We start from the raw sequence: 21,256 nt of genomic DNA, 5'->3' as shown, positions 1-21,256 counted from the left end.
CCTTTATTTGCTTAGTGTTTAAACACTATGCATATTCCAAAAATAATCATTTTCTACAAACATACTATGACTGCACTACAATAAAATTACATACAAAAATAAATGTACTTTTTCCAATTCTCTACAAGCATTGGATCTGAGTCAGTACTTCTTCTTCAGCACTGTATACACTCACGATTCCGTTTAGCCAATCAAGAATCAAACACCACATCTGGATGGCTGAGTGTCTCATATTTTGATGGAGGACTACACTTCTTCCAATGGGAAAGCTGCCACAGTTGAATGCTTATTATGAAAGTTGGAAAGTGTCACTACACATTATGGCAAACTGTCTTTTTCATTCAGGCAATTTTTCTTCCAGCCCACCATAAACACACTTCCTTCCTGTCTCTCTCTCTTGTTCTACACATACATACATAATTTAAATATAAATATCTATGAAGTAATGTGAGTTTTGATGAAAATACATAATGTAAAGTATTTTTGACAAGAGCCATAAAAAATATTTATTTTTTTCCATTTAGAAAAAAAAATAGCTATGATACAGTGCTTTTGTCTTTTCTAGAATTATTTCTAGTTCTACAATATAGGCCTTAGTTTTTAACTCAGTAGAATGTCTCATAAACAGCTGCTTTTCACTCGTCAAAGCTAAATAAGCAGGATAAGTTATATTGTCTTCCAGCAATTCCTAGCTCAATTGTTATAGATCAATACAGCTATCTCTAGCCACCTTCGGCCTGACCAAAATTAGTTTAAGAGGCATTCAGAAGGCAGTTACATGGGACATAACAGGCAACGTTGTTTATCAGAATCTCAGAACTGATTAGTGGTGTTGATTTGTTTGTGCGTACTTCTCTACCTGCCCAGAAAACACAACTAAATACTAACTCTTTTGGTTACAATGGATGGTGACTCATAACTGCCTTTGTTTTTACTTTTTCAGAAATGTTTTGTTTTTACTGTGTTTCAAAAAACCTACGTAAGAATACTTACTCAGGAAATTTTTCTTCAGCACTCTTTTCTCCTCTTCCCATCACAGTCTTGCCCCACTACAGTCACGTCAGTGAAGCAGAGGCTGATAACATTTCCATTTTTATGTACATGTCTAATGCTTTCCAGGGATGCAGGCTGCAATCCTTCTGATTTCTAACCCAGGATCCTGTCCACTCCTCACTGGAGGCAGCTGGACAAAATGATGACACTGGCACAACTGCCACCAACTGTCACACTGCTCGCAGTGATTTCTATTTTTCCCAACTCTGAATTTTAATCACATTTTGTGGAACTGAGAAGAAAATATAGTTCCCTGCTATAGCCATTTGGTAAGCAGAAAATTGTCACTTTTAAAGAAAGATGTAATTACACCTGGTAGGCACCCAGTTATGTGGTTAAAGGTGCCACACTGACTCAAGAGCTATTTTCCTGAACCAGAGAGTCCCTGGGAGCAGAATAAACTGTGAGTACGTCTGAGGAGAGCAACCCGGGTCACGATCCAGCATACGTGTGATAAGGTATTTTACATTCATTTAGGGCTCTGCTGGAGACAAAAACCTGGAAGATTTAACTGCTTTCTCCCTCACCAATGTGTTGGCTGCCATATATTTTTTAGTAGGCAAGCAAAGCTCCAATTTGATGCATTGCAGAGATTTCTCACCACTAAAATAAAATATACAGTCGTCCTAAACTGATAACTAGGCTCAAATGAATGTGCTCATACAGGTGAACAGGTGTATCATACCCTGTTATGATACAACAGAGAGTGTCTGTTTCTCAGTGTCTGCATGGTTACGGTTTCATTCCCTGAGTGGAAGGATAAGAGCTGAAAAATACGACCTTGCAATGACAAAATGTTGATGTGTGGTGTGTGCAGCTGAATCAGTGCACGGAAGCTTCCCTTTCTTTATTGCTACATATATTAGAGCATTTATGTAGTGCTGGTTCTCATCTAAAGGTCGGGTTGTCTCTAGGTCAACCAGTAGCTCATCAAAGCTCTAATTCTCAAAGAAGATTATAATTCTGATCAAAGTTTCTGCTATAATTCTAGTGGCAAAGAAAATATGAGAGGCTCTCTAAAAGCAAACCAAACACCACATTGTTTTACATTTCCCCAAATCAGAGTAATAGCCAGTTTTCTCACACCTTTGAGCATCTATTAAGTTATGAAAAGAAAAGCATTATCATATCCTGATGTATTATTTTTCTTTTTTTGACTCCCTTTTTTTTCTCCTAGCTTTGCTCCCATGAGGCATTTGTTGCCCTTACAAATTCTTAAGTTGTAGTTTAACTCTCTGCATTAGGGTTAATAGTGATTTTGCTATGATGTAAAATAAAAGGAGAAATCCATTTTTAGATTCTAGAAACAAAAATATAAAATTTTTTATAAGGAAAAATAAAAATTCTGTATATTTATGTTAAAAAATTACCAGCCTCTATTCTAAAGCAACATTACTTAATTCGCTGCTGATTTCATATCATTCACATGGCCTTTTTTTCTCTTCTCTCTTAATGGACCCTTCTTTGCCAAGTATCAGAAGTCTATTACTTCTTTTCTTTGGAAAACTTGATCTATCTAGCTTTTGCAACACTGTCCTTTGGGAACTGCAGAATGGAATGGCAAAGCTGGGGTAATGGAGGGTAGATTTAGAAAGAAGGAAACAGTGAGTTCTCATTGTCTAGAGTGAATGAAGTAAATGCAGATCTCATTATGCTTGATTTCATTTATTTCCTGTCTCACTAGTTTACAAGATGACTCTTCTCCTGAACAAGAAGCATGTTATGGTCTTGAAAGTAGAAAACAATAGTCATTTGTTTAAATTTCAACAGATCCCTCAGTGGTTAGACAGCTGATGAAGTTATGACTTTTGTCTATGAACCTAAATTTAAAATTACAATATTAGCATTTCCTAGAAACTATATGCTATCACAGATTTCTAATGCAGAGTTCTAGAGCACAAAATGTTTTTAGCATAATTGTCATGTTTTAAAACGGATACAGGAAAATAGATTTTAGTAGGGAAAATAAACAACTAACAAATTTATACTCAGAAGACAGACGTATAGGGAAGAATGTGATTTCCTGCTTTGAATCTAGAATTAACATTCAGTACCTATTTTTCATAGAGCACGAGAGTTTATATGGAGGTTCAAACAAACAGTACTGGATGTGTCTTCCTAGATGTATCTTTCACAAAGAAGTGGAAAGAGCCCTTCAGTAGCGGAGCTTAGGAAAGCTGAGCTTGTTTCAACTGGGACAAACTCAGTGGGTGACTTGAGGCAAGTTACCATCTTCCATTGGACCTTGGTTTCTTCAGCTGCAAATTAACAGTACTCCTAACTTAAGCATTTTATGTTTCTATAATATAACGGGATAAGAAAGTGTTCTAGATAGCATAAGAAAAGGGAAGTGTTTGTCAAGTGAAAATGTGTCTTATTGGTTTGGTTAGGAAAAAAAAATGCTCAGCTGAGTTAATCGTCCCTAAGGGGGAAAAAATTACCTAATTTTTTTTCTCTCTAATATAATGAACATCCTTTAGCACCAGCATTATCTATTCATGACAATGGCTGCGTTTTGCCTCTAGCTGGCCTCTATAACAATGCCTTATAATTTAAATCAATTACCTGCTGTGAATACTCCAAGTAAACACTGATTTGGAGGGGGTGTTATAAATAACATGGATATACGGAGTGTATCAATTCAGAGTATGCTTTTTGTCTACATTGCTTTTATTTATTTTAAGAGCCTGTACTATCAAAATCAGCCAAATGGAATTTAAAGTCAGCACGTGAAAAACTATCCATCATTTCATTTTTAAACCAAAAAAAACAAAACAAAACAATAAACACACACACAAAACTAAGGCCCAGATTTATGTGTGTGTGGGGTGTGTGTGTGTGTATGAATCTGTTTTTTTTATTATTACTGGTATATAAAATCACAGCCTTGCTTTGCATAAAGCAGGAGACCCAAGACAACTAAAAACCGATGAAAGAGTCTATTGGATTCTTTGTTTTGGGGGATACAAAAAGAATTTCCTTTTCTTTGTCCACTGAGTTAATTTCTTAGTATAATCTATAAACATTAATAGTTTACTCCAAAAATCAAAGAAAAGAAAGAGTTTAAAAAATACCTATAATGATGATAATTTTGTTCAGAGGTTCTTCAACAGGGGTCCTGGCTTTTGGAGGTTGTTTGTGGGCCCCCAAGATTGTCTGTATATTTTGTATATATGCCATAATATTTCTTTTTAATCATGTCCTCAAAAAGATACATTTCCTAAAAAAGACTAATTGAGTACTGATCTAGTCCAAATGAGAAATCCCAGAGTGAGGAGAAATTTGCCAGTCACATCTGTAACCAGTGGCATCGAAAGCCCCAGAATACAAATCCCTAAGGCTGTTCATCCCAGTACACACTGAAATACATGATGTGTCTGCAGCTTGCATTATCTAGTAAAGAAACTCTGCCTGCTTTATTTTTTATGAAGGTAAACTTATAGAGATTTAGAGGATAGCATTTCCATTTTAACATTTATTGCCACTAAAATTAGTGTTTTAAGATCTATGTGACAAGAATTAGCTACAGAGAAAGAATCTCTCAAAAAAAGCTCTCATATACATGCATGATGAAGACATATCTACAGAAGCAAAAATTACCTATGTTAACACAATGTTTGCACATCAACTGGAATTTAAAATAGGCAAAATGGCTCATCTAGAATAGTAGGCCTACTTACTTGGAAATATTACTCTTCTTTTGAAATATCTTTCACCTAGTTCACTGAAATTAGGTGTATTAATATAATCACTAAAACAAATTATGATCAGTAAAGAGTCAGTATTGCACATTAAGCCATGCTAAATTTCTTTTTACTAGTTGTTTCTGTTATGTGTTTATATAAAAATTATTTTTAATTTAGAAAGTGTTGCCAAAATGTACTGTTTATTAAATATGTCCTTAGAGCTAAATCTTCAGGAACATTGCACATTTCCCATGTCTTTTTCTGACTAGCCTTCCTAAGTAGGCAGAAGAAAGAATTGCAAAGAGAGAAAGAAATATCTGTAAGTAATACATTTATGGGCATTCAATGCTGGATGGTTTAACAAGCTTGATTGCTATTGGTGAACCCCAGCAAAAAAAAAAAAAAAAAAAGACAGTAGCATCTACAAACTTACATTGTATCATGCAAAATTTTAATAAAAGTGACACAAATCATGCTGTTGATTTCAGCAATGAGCTATATTTCATAGCAACTGATAGATGTTTACAAAACGAAATCACTATACTAAAAAATGCTCCGATTCTTAAGGTAGTAAAGTGAATTAATTTTTCCTCTGATCCAAGAATTTAATGGCCAGGGGAATGAACTGATAGGATCACACAGAGTAATGCCAACAATGACTTTAAACTCAATACTTTCCTATTGAGACCCAGAATGCCAGATGGTGCAGCAATAATATGCTTGATTTTGAATGTAAATGTGAATAACTAATGAATTATTCCATCTTGTGTAGGAAGTAAAATACAGATTTTCTGTTAGAGACGTGACAAATGTCCCCAACATAGCCAATGTATGACAAAAGAGAGATCTTTTATCTTTCTCAGTGACCAAGGACACACAATGCCCTTTGATCTCAAAGTGCAAATTAAACTAAGTACCTTTGGAAGCTAAAAATTAAGACAAACTATGCCGGGGGAAAAAAGTAAATAAAAATAATAGAGATCACAATGCTGAAAACGGAAAAAAAATTATTAGTCTATTTATCCCTTGTATAATTTATAGTAATAATATTTCCTCATTACTATGCAACAGTAACTGATTAAATAAATTGAGGGTGAAAATGACTGATTAAATCATTGTGCTTAATGCATTGCAAGGGAGCAAAGATTTCCCTAGACAGAAGGGAAAGAAAGAGAGAAATATATAAAAATAGATACTATGTCAACATCTGTAAAAGATTCATTCAACATAAAATCTACAGACATCAAGTAGAGGTATTAGCATCAGTAGTGAGCAGGATTAGATATTGACACAAAGTACCCGTATCAATAGTCTTGTGCTGTATCGTCCAACATCTAATATATTTGCCTGGAGCTTTTCTAAATCAACTCTGTTTATACTTATGTAGAAAATGTAATCTCAGTTTCAATAAATTTATAATTTTGTTCCATCTTGCATTTGTTCAACCAAAAACAATTTAGAGACGACCAAGGCTATCAGCCTCACAGTGAGCAAGGGTAGCTCCTCACTGGGGAGTTCTTGAATCTGCCATAAAAATCAACAGTGCACATCTAATAGTTTTAATTCTAGCATTGAAAAGTGAATCATAACATCAAAGAGACTCTTTGGTTTCCAGATTAAACATGTAATGTGACCTGTCATCTGGCTACATTCTTTGCATTTCTATTTTAAATAATCATAAATAAGAAAGCCTTGCTACTCTTTGGAATGACATAGCTGTTTGAATTTTAAAGTCTTAGAAATTGCACACATTCCTTCTTTAGAGTCCTGGTTTATAGCAAAGATTCTCAGATGAAAGATTCTTTATTGTATTCAAATCTTGTCCCATATGAGTTGTTTTGGTTACTCAGTTTATGAAGAGTCTTAGAAATTGAACTGGGTCCACAGCAAAAAACACCAACTGTTTTCCTGGGAAGGGAGAGGAAGAAAATGGAAAATCAGGTGGAAATTTTGGCAGAACACGACAAGAACTACGCTTTTATGAGCATGTATAAGGTACTCAGAAAGTTAATTTCTTGTTATTAAAATAATTAAAAATAATATTTGGCCTTTTAAAAATATTTTTTCAATTATTTCCAAAAGCAAATGATCACCCAGAAGATATTTTATTTACCCCATGCTTTTCATACTAAAATTCAGGGTAATTCAAAGAATGCAACTATGAGCACATATTTGCTTATTATCAGACTGAGTGAGCAGTCTATTTAGCCTTTTCATTACATGACATTAGTGACAACAGAAACTAAATCAAGAGCAGCAGTTGATAGATAGTCATCCACACTAGGTCATGTCAATATTCTCTTATAGTTTTTCCTGAAGATTCCATGAGTTTGCATGGCAGTGATGAGTATGAGAAGAGAAAGAAAAGCTATTACCAATTTGAAAGGATAATTTTAAGTGACTAATTTACATCCACATTGAAATAAAAAGCATATTAATCTGGATCCATTTTCTTTTTCTTTTATGCACTGCAATAATTGTAACCAATGCCAAGCAGGTTTTATTATTTGCTAACATAAAATTTTAGTAGGTAAATTATACATATCTCTAACAAATAGACTAAGTAAATCCCAGGAAATGACTAATATTTTATAATAATCTTCCTCCAAATTTGTTGACTTGTTGGAATTCTTCGTAGGATATCGAAATGATTAACAATTCATATATCTTAGACAAATTACAGTTTTGTCTTCCTGAAAATAATTGGTGCTGAAAAAAAAGGCTGAATCTATTTAAATAGGTACCAAAAATTTATAACAAATTCTGAAAAATGGTTTTATTAAAACTTTTCATCTGGAAAAATAAATCAAAGAACCATGAAAATAAAACTTTCATTTGCAGTCATGATTGAGTAATAAGGACTAGATTTACCTTCTGGCATTAAAAAACTAGAAAAATATACATAAAACAACTATTTTCAGATCCTGGACAATAGGCAGAAGAGAACACTGATCTCCGAGAAAGAGAAAAACCAAGGTGAGTCAGCAACCGTCTCTGCTCATTGCCTGGAGACAAGCTACTGGCTGCAGCACTGATTAGTGGTCTCACTGACTTGGGGAGACAAAGAACAAAATTTGTGAAGGCCAAAGTAGCTAGAATTTCTAGAGAAAAATATGGTAGGGAAGAGACATCTACAGAAAGAAGCTCTGGAGAGCTATAGAGGCGTATCCTTAAGTTTTGGGAGGAGTATTGATTTGCTCATGTGAGAAAAAAAATCACAGGAATCTCAGTAAAAAACTATCTATCAGGGAGCAATAAGTCAAACAAATGCAGAGTTTATACAAGGTTGTGAATAATTCATATTCCCACAAGTCAGAATGATAAGATTTATATGTAATATATGGGCAATGGGTAGTGTTCTAAAAAGGTACCACCTTATTTGCAAAAGGAAGAGTGGATGTCAGTAAAATTAGCCTGAGATTGAAGGCTGCTCTAGATATATACTAACAAAGCTTAAAAGCAAGCCTTGAAAAAAATTGAACTAAACCCAAGTAACAAAACATTATGCCAGAAAAAAATACAAGATTGAAAAGAATTAATCAAAATTTGGCATTTTACATCTAAACTTCATAATGTACAACCTTCAATAAAAAATTGAAGGAATGTATAAAGCAAGAAATTATGAATTATAACTATGTGTGATGGGCTGATTTAACCCCCGGTACCTCAGAATGTAGTTGTATTTGGAAACAGCACCTATACACATGGGATTAAGTTAAAACAAGGCTGCTCCAAACTGACTAGAGTCTTTATAAGAAGAGGAAATATGGATATACAAATAGACATAAGAGGCACAAAAGCACAGAAAAAAAGATGATTTAAAGAGGCAATAAGAGGGTGGTCATCTGTAAGCTGAGGAGGGAGGTCTCAGAGGAAATCAACCCTGCTGGCATCTTGACCTTAGACTGTCAGCCTCCAGAGCTGTAAGAAAATACATTTCTACTATTTAATCCGCTCAGTCTGTGGGCTGTTGTTATGGAAGTCCTAGCAAACTAATGCAAGGAGAACGGTTAGTCAACAGAAAAAGGCCCATGACAGAAATGATAGAATTATCAGACATGTTCATTGAAAGAATGATGAGAAACCTGCTTCATATGTTCCAAGATAAGCATCAACACAAAGAGAAGAGAAATGGAAGATTTTCAAAGACCTAAATAGAAATTCTAATGATTAAATGCAATGTTTAAAATGATAAATATACTGTGGATTAACAGAAGAACAGGCACTGAAGAAGAAAATGTAAGTAAATAAATGTGACAACAGCACTAGAATCTATCAAAATGAAAGTACACAGAAAGAAATATTATAAAAAAACAACAAGGCCCTGGCTGCTGTGGCTCAGTGGATTGAGCGTTGGCCTGCGAAACAAGTGTCGCTGGTTCGATTCCCAGTCAGGGCTCATGACTAGGTTGCACGTAAGGTCCCCAGGTGGGGGTGCGAGTGAGAGGCAACCACACAGTCATGTTTCTCTCCCTCTCTTTCTCCTTTCCCCCTCTCTCTAAAAACAAACAAACAAACAAATAAATTATTAAAACAACAATAACAACAAAACAAAAAAACAAAGCCCCACTGACCTATGGGAAATATCAACTAGTCTAAAATATATGGAATGGTAATCCCAATAATGACAGGTGACAGAAGATAAAAAGAAAAAAAAACATTTAAGAAACAATTGACAATTTTTTCCAAATTTAATTAAAATAAACACATATACCCAAGAATATACCCCAAGTATATTCAAGTATTGAACCCCAAGGAAAATATACACAAAGAAAAGCATATAAGGCAACTAATAGTAAAACTCTGAAAGCCAGTGACATAGAGAAGGACATAAAAGCAGCCAGAGGGGGAAATTTTAGCAGGAGATGAAAGATGGACATCTTGTCACAAATTATGCAACTCAGAAGGCAATAAAATGGTATCTTCAAAGTGCTGAAGGACAAAAGAAATGTCACCTATTTTATACCAAGCAAATTCTTTAAAAAAAAAATTGAATTTGAAGATGTTTGCATTCTATTTTTGGTGGACAAAAAGCATAACATACATTTATTTAGCACAACCTTATGGAGTACCATGAATGAAACTGAGGAAGAAGACTTTCCTCCTCCCTGTCCATGTCTGAGGGCTGACTCATAAGCTACTCCACTGTAATTATCTCCTGCATTAGCTGGGTACCACATTTAACATTTATTGATTTTCTCCTTTCGGTGTTCTCCCCTTTTTTTCAGACCCTTAACAATGTCCAACCATTCAACAAGCTCCTCTTTCCCATACAGCTGAGGGTAATTTTGCCTGGCAATTGGAGCACATTTTTAATCCTTGCCAAACTTTTTCATCCTCCAATATATCAAATGTCTCATTTTCAATACCAGTACTACTCAGTATTTCCAGAATTTGTTTGCTGAATCCGAATTTAGCTTACTGTTTGTTTCCTTTCATAAAGAGCATCACAGAAGCTTTATTTGCCAGGACTTTGAGACTTCCCTCTAATTTGGGAGCTTTGGGGCAAATTGTATCTAGTTCTTCAGATGCTTCCAGCTCCTTCACTGTGTCAAGTCCCCCTACGAGCTGCCAAAAACATAGAGCTGGGCATAGGCAGGCCATTGGGATAGGTTTTGGGGCCCTGACAAGCTTCTTCATCGCAGAAGATATCAAAACCGCTAAACTGAAAATTGTGTTTGCTGAAAATTTCTGCCACCTGCTTGCTGAAACTACAGCAAGCCTCCTGCTGAGTCCCTTTCCTAAGTAAACATTATGCAGGGACAGCATGACCTAATTTCGTTAGGTGAAGTTTGAGGTCTTCTTTGGGATGCTCATTACCACTGATTGGGAAGGAGCCCATAGATGCTGAACTTTTCTTGGTCAACTCTGGGACATGTGCACCATCTAAATGGTCAATTTTTTGAGAATTCTTGAAAAACAGGAAGGTGATAACAGAACCAATTTCATATCTTTCAGATACTTCAGAAAGTCCGCCAGCTTCTAACTTCACAAATTAATTGGGATGTTCTTTAAGCGCTAACTCTGCCATCATGTTGTTCCTTTGATCACACTGTGGAGCCCATGGTGCCCAAAAACGGACCCAAAGGGGGTACTTGGCTCTGAGGCACAGCAGCTCCTCAAACTGCCGCCACCCCAGACACCTCAAATGGCTCTATACCAAGAAAATTCTACATCAAACAAAAATAACTTTCCAAAGTGAAGATGGAATACAAACTTTTTGAACAAAAGGTGAGAGAACGCACTGCCAGCAAACCAGCACTATCAGATATATTAAAGGAGAAATTCTTCAGGAAGGAGAATGAAATCAAGGGGAAATCTGAATCTACCCCAAAAGAATTAAAAGGATCAAAATGGTGAATTTGTGAATAAATATGATGTATATTTTTTCTCATTTTTATCTCTTTAAAATATAATTTATGTCTAAAACAAAAGCAATAACAATATATCAGGAAGTTTCTAGCATATCTGGAAGTAAGATGAGTAAGACTAAAAGCCAAAAAGATGCAGGGATACTAAAAGTACATGAGGTGGTATAACATTATTTGAAGAATACTGCTGTACACCAGAAAGCTAAAACTGCATTTCTCCAATTTCAGCTTTATCAGAATCACCTGAGAAACTTCACAGACCACAAATAGCTGAGCCCCATCCCTAGAGCTTTAGATTCAACAGATCTTGGATAGAGCTCAAGAATTTGCCTTTCTAACAATTCCCAGGTGATGTTGACCCAAGGAATGCAGTTTGGAAACAATGCCTTAGAGAAATCACTAAAAGCAAACAAAAACACAGATATGGCTAAGATGTCAATATAGGAGGATAAAACAGAATCATAAAAAATATTCAGTGTAAAGAAGGTAGAAAAAGGGAAGAAAAAATAGAAAAGAAAGAACAAATGAAATATAGAAAGCAACAGTAAATTGCTAGATTTAAACCCAACCAAAGGGAGTCAAAATACTCATTGAGGAGAAGGTAGTCTCTTTAATAAATGGTGTTGGGAAAACTGAATATTTACATGCAAAAAAATGAAGCTGGACTCCTATCTTATACAACTTACAAAATTAACTTGAAAAGAATTCAAGGCGTAAATATAAACACAAAACCATCAAATGCATAGAAGGAAATCTACAGAAATAGCTCCTTGACATTGGTTTAAGCAATGTCATGGGTTTGACACCAAAATAAAGGATAAACAACAAAAACAAAAATGAACAAGGACTACTTCAAATTAAAAAACTACTACACAACAAAAAGAAATGATAAACACAATGAAAAGGTGACCTTTGAAATGGGAGACAATATTTGCAAACTATATATCTGATAAGAGGTTAATATTCAAAATATATAAAGAAATCATACAACTCAACTGCAAAAACAAAAATCCAATTAAAAAATAAGCAAAGGACCTGAACAGACATTTTTTCAAAAAAAAATAAATAAAAGATATTCCAATGGCCAAGAGGTACATGAAAAAGTACTCAACATCACTAATCATCAGGGAAATGCAAATCAAAACCACAATGAGAAGATATCACCTCACAGCTGTTAGAATGGCTGTCATCAAAAAGATAAGAGATAACAACTGTTGGAAAGAATGGGGAGAAAAGGAAACCCTTGTGTAGTTAGTGGAAATGTAAATTGATAAAGCCACTGTGGAAAACAGTAGGGAGGTTCCTCAAAAATTAAAAATACAACAACCTTTTATTATCCCGCAATTCCACTTCTGGGAATATTTGCAAAGGAAATTAAAACACTAACTCAAAAAGGTATCTGTACTCCCATGTTCATAATAGCCAAGACATGGAACCTAAGTGTGCACAAACACACACACACAAACAATGGAATGTTATTCACCCAAAAAAACAAGGAAATTTTACTATATGGACAACACGGATGAATCATAAGCATATTACGCTAAGCGAAATAAGTCAGACAGAGAAAGACAAAACTGTATAATATCACTTATAAGTGGAATTCCAAACCCCAAACGCTACTAAACTCATAGAAAAAGAGACCAGATCTGTGGTTATGTGGTAGGGTGGTTGTGGGAGGGAAACTGGAGGAAGGTGCTCAAAAGGTACAAACCTCCAGTTGAGAGATCAATAAGTACTGGGGTGTAATGCACAACACGATGACTACAGCTAGCGCTGCTTGCAGTATGATGTAAGAAAGTTGTTAAGAGTGTAGATCCTAAAAGTTCTTATCACAAGGAGACAAAACTTTATTTTCTTTTATTCTAACTGAGGAAAAAAATTTCCTTTTCTTTTATTCTAACTATATGGGATGATAAACCTTTTGTGGTAATTATTTTACAATATATGTAAATCAAACAATAAAGCTATACACTTTAAACCTATACAGTGGGGTATGTCAATTATTTCTCACTAAAACTGATAAAAAGAATTTGCAAAAACAAAACAAATAAAAAATATGAGATCATTGTTGACAAGGATGCAGAGAAAGGGCACCCTTGTACACTATTGGTGGAAATGTAAATTGTTCCAGTCTTTATGGAAAACAGTATGGATGTTCCTCAAAAAATTAAAAATAGAGCAATCCCTTTTCTGGGTACTTAACAAAAGGAAATGAAATCAATACCTTTATTTTTATTTTTTTAATTTTTAATCCTCACTTGAGTATGTCATTGAGTTTAGAGAAAGAGGAAGGGAGAGAGAAACATTGATCAGCTGCCTCCTTTAAGCACCCCAACTGGGTATCAAACTCACAATGCACATATGTGGCCTGACTGGGGATCTGGGGGATCGAATCCCCAACATGTTGGTGTATGGGATGATACTCCAACTGACCGAGCCACCCAGCCAAGGCTGAAATCCTTATCATGAAGCAATACCTGTACCCCCATGTTTACTGCAGCATTATTTACAATAATAGCCAAGACACAGAAACAAACCTCTGTGTCCAGTGATGAATTAACAGATTTTTAAAATGAATGAATACCATTAAAAATGATGTAATACATATCTATATATAAATACAAGCACACACTTAAATACTATTTAGCCACAAAAAAGAAAAAACCTCTGCCATTTGCAACAACATGTATGAACCTTGAGGACATTATTCTAAGTGAAATACGTCAGACAGAGAAAGACCAATACTGTAAGATCTTATTTATATGTAGAATCTAAAAAATACAAACTCAGATACGAAGGGCAGAACAGTAGTTGCCAGGAACAGGTTTAGGAGATAGGAAAAGGGGAAAGGTAGACAAAGGATCACAAACTTGGAGTTACAATAGGAATGAGTTCTGGAGATGTAATGTACAGCATGGTGGCTATAGTTGACAATTCACTATTGCAGTGATTTTCAACCTTCTTCATCTCATGGCACATATAAACTAATTACTCAAATTCTGTGGCATACCAAAAAAATATTCACTAATTTTTGCTGATCTAACAAAAATAGGTATAATTTTGATTCATTCATACCAGACAGCTCTTGTTGTGTTGGCTGTTGTCATTTTTTAAATTTGACAACTAAGGGAAAAGAGGTCAGTGCCACTGACTAAACAGTCAGGTATTGCATGCTTTAAAAATTCTCACAGCACACCAGTTGAAAATCACTACTGTAATGTATATTTTAAAGATGCTATAAGAGTTATTAAAAAAGAAAGAACAGGCGGACAATAGATCACATGTGCTAAGTCCCACATCAGTGAACCAAGACTTAATGGCAGTTTGAACCTCAATCAGGAATGTGATCTTTAACCTTTAATCTGAAATTACTGGGTCAGCATTAGTTAGGTAATCTGCCTAACAGATAGCTGACCTTCCGCAAAGAAAGTTGGCCTTGCCTGAAATAATACACTCTTTGTTCAACACTTTTTTTTTAACTGTCCCTTTCTGCCTGTAAAAGCCTTCCATTTTGTATAGCTTCTTGGATCTACTTTCTGTTTGCTACATGGGATGCTGCCCAATTCATTTATCATTGAATGAAGCCAATTAGATCTTCAAATTTACTCAGTTGAATTTTGTTTTTTAACAGATTAGGTCTCAAAAGTTCTCACTAGAAAAAACAAAACAAAACAAAAAAAAAACCCTGTAATATGTGAGGTAATAGATGCATTAACTATTCTTATTGTAGTTGTGATTTTGTAAAACATACATAAATCGTTACATTATACATTGTGGAAATTTATAGTTTTAAACACTTTTAATAGAAAAAAAAAGGAAGGGGAGTCTGAAATTAATTGCCTAAAATTTCACTTTAAGAAGACAGTAAAATAACAGACAGAGCCCAGAGTAGAAGGAAGAAAATAATCAAGATCACAGCAGAATTAAATGACATAGAGACTAAAAATACAATTCAAAGGATCGATAAATCCAGGAGCTGGTTCTTTGAAAAGATAAACAAAATTGACAAAAGTTTAACCAGACTCAGCAAGAAAAAAAGAGAGAGGACCCAAATAAATAAGAGCAGAAATGAAAGAGGAAAAGTTACAACTAATACCACTGAAATACAAAGGATTGTAAGTCATTACTATGAACAACTTTATGCCAAGAAATTGGACAGCCTAGGTGTAACTGACAAATTTCTAGAAACATACACTCTTCCAAAACTTAATCAAGAAAGAAGCAGAAAGCCTGAATAAACCAATAACAACTAGTGAAATTGAAGCAGTAATCAAAAACCTCCAGGCACCTGGCTGCTGTAGCTCAGTGGATTGAGCGTTGGCCTGTGAGCCAAGTGTGGCTGGTTTGATTCCCACTCAGGTCACATGACTAGGTTGCATGTCAGGTCCCCAGTTGGGGGTGCGAGTGAGAGGCAACCACACAGTGATGTTTCTCTCCCTCTCTTTCTCCTTTCCCCTCTCTCTACAAATAAATAAATAAACAAACAAATTATTTTTTTTAATGAATAAAATAAAAAAAATTAAAACAAAACAAAACAAAAACAAAACCTCCAGGCACACAAAAGCTGTGGACTGGATGTCTTCACAGTCCATTTAGAGAACTAAAGAAGAACAGAAGTTCTTCTCAAACTATTCCAAAATTTTCAAGAAGAGGGAAGACTCCCAAACTCTTTTGAAAAGGCTAGTATAATTCTAATTCCAAAACCAGGTCAAGACACAACAAAGAAAGAAAACTACAGGCCAATATCACTGATGAACATAGATGCCAAAATCCTCAACAAAATATTGGCAATCCAATTTCAGCAATACATTAAAAAGATCATACACCATAATCAAGTGAGATTCATCCCATGGATGCAAGGATGTTTTAATACTTGCAAATCAATAAACGTAATATGCCACACAAACAAAATGAAAGACAAAATCACATGGTTATATCAAAAGATACAGAAAAAGCATTTGATAAAATCCAGCATTCATTTATTATAAAAATATTCATCAAAGTGGGAATAGAGGGAGCATATATCAACATAATAAAGGCCATATACAAAAACCCTCCAGCCAACATTATATTCAAAGGACAAAAACTAAAAAGAAGCTCTCCCCTTAAGATCAGGAACAAGACAAGGGTGCCCCCTTTCACCACTCTTATTCAATATAGTACTGGAAGTTCTAGCCACAGAAATAAGACAAGAAAAAGAAATAAAAGGCATCCAAATTATTCACAGACAACATGATAATATACATAGAAAACCCATAGTCTCCACCAAAAAACTACTCGACCTAATAAGTGATTTTGCCAAATTGATGGCATTCTTGTACACCAACGATGAAATATCAGAAAGAGAAACTAGGAAAAAAATCCCATTTACTTTGGCAACAAGAAAATATTAAGAATAAACTTAACCAAGGAGATAAAATAACTGTCTCAAAAACTATGGAACACTGAAGAAAGAAATTAAGAAAGATACAATACATGGAAGCATATACCATGTTCATGGATTAGAAGAATTAATTTCATTAAAATGTCTGTACTACCCAAAGCAATGTATAGATTCAACGCAATTCCTATTAAAATACCAATGGCATATTTCACAGATCTGGAACAAATATTCCAAAAACTTACATAAAACCAAAAAGACCCCAAATAGCTTCAACAATCTTGAGAAAGAAGAAAAAAGAGGGATCACAATACCTGATATCAAACCATAATACTACAAGAACTCTGTAAACAAAACAGTCTGGTACTAGCATAAGAATAGACATATAGATAAATGGAACAGGACAGAGAGCCCAGAAATAAATCTTGGTCTCTATGGTCAATTAATATTTGACAAAGGGGGCATGAGCATACAATGGAGTAAAAATAGCCTCTTCAATAAATAGTATTGGGAGAACTGGACTGGAACATGCAAAAAAACAATGAAACTAGACCACCAACTTACACCACACAGCAAGATAAACTCAAAATGAATTATATAAAATTTAAATATAACTCATGATACCATAAAAATCCTAGAGGAAAACATGGGCAGTAAAATTTCAGATATCACACATAGCAATATTTCTGCCCACATATTTCCTAGGGCAAGGGATATAAAGGAAAGAATAAATAAATAGGACTACATCAAATTATAAAGCTTCTGCATGGCTAAAGAAACCATTATCAAAATGAAAAGGGAACCAAGTATATGGGAGAACATATTTGCAAATGACACATTGAACAAGGCTTTGGTCTCCAAAATATATAAAGAACTCATACAACTCATCAGCAGGAAGATGAACAATCCAATTAGATGATTCGCAAAGGACCTGAACAGACACTTCTCCAAGGAGGACATACAGAGGGTCCATAGGCAATGAAAGAATGCTCAACATCACTAGCCATCAGAGAGATGCAGATTAAAACTATAATGAGATATCACCTCACACTGGCAAGAATGGCCATCATTAATAAATCTACAAACAACATGTTTTGGAGAGGATGTGGTGAAAAGGAACCCTAGTGCACTGTTTTGGGGAATGCAGACTAGTGCATACTGGGAAAAGTATGGATTTTCCCCAAGAAATTAAATATGGAAATGCCTTTTGACCTAGCGATTTCGCTGCTGGGAATATACCCTAAGAATCCCTAATCACTGATTCAAAAAACTTATGCACCCCTATGTTCATAGCAGTGGTATTTACATAAGCCAAGTGCTGAAAATAGCCCAAGTGCCCATCAGTAAATGAGTGGATCAAAAAACTGTGGTACACTTACACAATGGAATACTATGCAACAGAAAGAAAGAAGGAATTCCTACCTTTTGCAACAGCATGGATGGAGCTGGAGAATATTATGTTAAGTGAAACAAGTCAGTCGGTGAAAGGCACATACCATATGATCTCACCTATAAGAGGAATCTAATGAACAAAATAAACTATTGAACAAACTAGAATGACAGGCATGGAAACATGGAACAGACTGACAGTGACCAGAGGGAAGTGGGGAGGGGGATAATGGTGGAAAGAAGGTGAAAGGACTAGACAAAGAACATACACGAATGACCTATGGACATAGACAGCAGTGTGGGAACTGACTATGGGAGTGGGGGCGGGGGGGGGGTTGGATGGATGGAGGAGGACAAAGGGGGAAAAATTGGGACAACTGTATTAGAATAACAATAAAAACTTAAAAAATAAAAATGTTTTAATTTATGTCTTTCTTTTCTATTTCTATCTCTATGTATTCTTTTCTAATAGTTCATTTTTTTATTGTATTTCTTCAATTGTCCTTTATTCTCCCTACACCCTCTTCTACCCACTCCCCTCTGTCAGTCATCACACTGTGTATTTACATACAAGAGCTTAACCAAAATTATACATCTAAAATGAACCCTTCTATTTAAATAGCACCTTTTTCTAGTTAACGAGGCCTAAATATGAAATTAGACCACCTTCTTACATCACAGACAAGAATAAATTCAAAATGAATTAAAGACAAAATTAGATCCAATACCATAAAAATTCTAGAAAAAAACATAGACAGGAAATCTCAGACATTTCTCATAGTAGAATTTTATCAGATATATCTCTCCAGGCAAGGGAAACAAAAGAAAAAATAAACAAATGGGATTCCATCAAACTAAAAAGTTTTTACACAGCAAAGGAAAATATCAACAAAATAAAAATACAACCACACAATAAGAGAACAATATTGCTGATACACCTGATAAGGAGTTAATATCCAAAATTTATCAAGAACTTACAAAACTCAACACCAAAAAACAAACAAGCCAGTTAAAATAATGGCCAAAGGACCTGAATAGACACTTCTCCAAAGACGACATACAGATGACCAATGGACATATTAAAAGGCTCTCAACATCACTACTCATCAGAGAAATGCAAACTAAAACTATAATGCAATATCATCTCACACCTGTCAGAATGACCATCAACAATAAATCAACAAACAGCAAGTGTTGATGAGGAGGCGAAGAAAGGGGAACCCTTGTGCACTGTTGGTGGGAATGCAGACTCATGCAGCCACTGTGAAAAGCAGTATGGAGATACATCAAAACTTAAAAATGGATCTGCCTTTTGACCCATTGATCCCACTTCTGGGAATCTATCTGAAGAAAGCCAAAACTCCAATTCAAAAGAATTTATGCACCCCCATGTTCATAGCAACGTTATTTACAATTGTCAAGATTTGGAAGCAGCCCAAGTGTCCATCAGTAGTTGAGTGGATAAAACAATATGGGACATTTACGCAATGAAATACTACTTGGCTATAAAACTAAGAAAATTTTACCCTTTGCAACAGTGTGAATGGACCTGGAGAACATGATTTCACTTATATGTGGAATCTAATGAACAAACTGAACTAACAAGCAAAAAAGAGACAGACTCATAAATAGAGAGCAGCTGACAGTTAGGGGAAGGGGGAGGTTACATGGTGGAGGGACTGAGCCAAAAGGAAAAAGGACTCATGTACATAGATAACAGTGGTGATTGGGTGTGTGTGTGGGGGGGGGGGGGTATAAAGGGAGTAAATGGTAATGGAAAAAAATAAACACTCAGAAACAAATAAGAAATGATACTGATTTATTCTTTGTCAAATTATGCTACATAAAAAATCATTTTAAAATAATGTATTTTAGGTGCCAGACCAGAGCAAATATAGAAAATAATAGTGTTGTACACAATGTGAACAGTAGGTGGTGCAAATTTGCTTATCTTAAATCAGCTTGCTGTCTGAAAAAAAATGAAAAACCAAATAAACAAAATCCCTCTAAATATGAACAGTATAACAAATGAGAATTCTTAATAAATAATCAAAGAAACCAATAATTCCAGTCTAATTTCCTTGTAATTGATTCTCTACTGTTTGGGAGCTTGCTTTCAGAATGAAGAAAGAAAGAAAGGAAAGAAAGAAAGAGGGAGAGGGAGGAAGAAAGAAAGAAAGAAAGAAAGGTAGAAAGAGAAGGAGAGAAAAGGAGGAAGGGATGGAGGAAGGGAGGGAGGAAGAAACTAGAAACCAAAACTATCAAAGTTTTCAACAGTATACCACAAAAACTAACAAAAGAATGCTTGTCAGAGGTCAGTTAAATGTCATTAATGAGGAATGAGTTGTATGCAAGACCCAGGTGAGTATGACAAGATAATCACACATAAGGTGGGTGATATTGGGAAAAGATGGGAAAGAAAATAACCAAACGAAGTTGACTTTTATTTTATTCTGTAGGTCACTTTTAACTGAGGCCCTGCATATTACAAAGGACTTCCACTTTCTAAATAATGCTTCCCTCTTCAACTGCAAACTACTTCTTCAAGGGAAGGGAATACAGAAGTTGTCTCAAACATGGCTGAAATCTGAATTACATGAGTATATGTTCCTTTTTATATTTTGTTTCTGGGGCTCCACACCATACTTCCTAAAATAAAACTTCTGAAGGTAGAGCCAAGGGTCATGAAGAATCAATGATACTTTCAAGACATCTTGATCCATGAATTCATGAACTGAGATTTAAAAAAAAAAAAAAAATCTCTTCATCTCATAAGCTGTCTCATTCATTTACAATCAAATATCATTTTTATATTGATCAAAATATAGTTTGTAGCCCTGGCCAGGTAGCTCGGTTGGTTAGAGCATTGTCCTGATATGCCAAGGTTACAGGTTTGATCCCTGGGCAGGGCACATACGGGAATCAATCAACGAATGCATAAATAAGTGTCACAACAAACTAATGTTTCTGATTCTTTCTTCCTCTCTCTCTCTAATATCAATAAACAATTAAAAAAATATATATATATAGTTTGTAAATTTTGTAAGTTATGAATTAATCAACTATATACTAATAATTATGATAACCCAGAAGAAAAATTAACAGTAGTGCCTTAGGGTCACAGGAAATTTTAAAAATTAAATAATCAATTTATGTACATTCTTGTTGCAAAAATATTTAGGTCAGAAACAAAAATATACTTAGTTCAAATATAAAAATATATTTAATTCTGATTAAATTTTGTAGATTAATCAGGATAGAAATGCAAATTCAAGTAGAAAAAAAGAATTGTTTATAATTTCCAATTGCTAATGAAAGCTTGTTTGTGTATTTACAATATATGGGGTTGATATCAAGAGGCTCATATTTAGATT

The 21,256-nt window shown here is 34.8% G+C and overlaps 1 protein-coding gene and 1 pseudogene across 1 annotated transcript in view; both read right to left on the bottom strand.

Annotated features, from left to right (window-relative positions):
* Positions 1 to 5,768: 5,768 nt before the first annotated feature.
* The window catches only part of NOX4 (NADPH oxidase 4), a 166,667-nt gene continuing 151,179 nt past the window's right edge, over positions 5,769 to 21,256 (bottom strand). The window contains exon 18 of the mRNA XM_090267800.1: positions 5,769 to 6,647. Within this exon, the coding sequence (XP_090123926.1) occupies positions 6,527 to 6,647 (121 nt within the window). The 3' untranslated portion in view covers positions 5,769 to 6,526. The remainder of the gene's footprint in view (positions 6,648 to 21,256) is intronic.
* On the bottom strand, positions 9,920 to 13,602 carry LOC150018617 (glutaredoxin-3 pseudogene; annotated as a pseudogene).

The sequence above is a fragment of the Furipterus horrens genome, unplaced genomic scaffold (assembly GCF_987537825.1).
Source record: "Furipterus horrens unplaced genomic scaffold, mFurHor1.1.pri manual_scaffold_2, whole genome shotgun sequence".
Classification (NCBI taxonomy): domain Eukaryota; kingdom Metazoa; phylum Chordata; class Mammalia; order Chiroptera; family Furipteridae; genus Furipterus; species Furipterus horrens.
The sequence above is the reverse complement of the archived record's forward strand: the minus strand, read 5'-3'. Positions and strand labels throughout refer to the sequence as shown.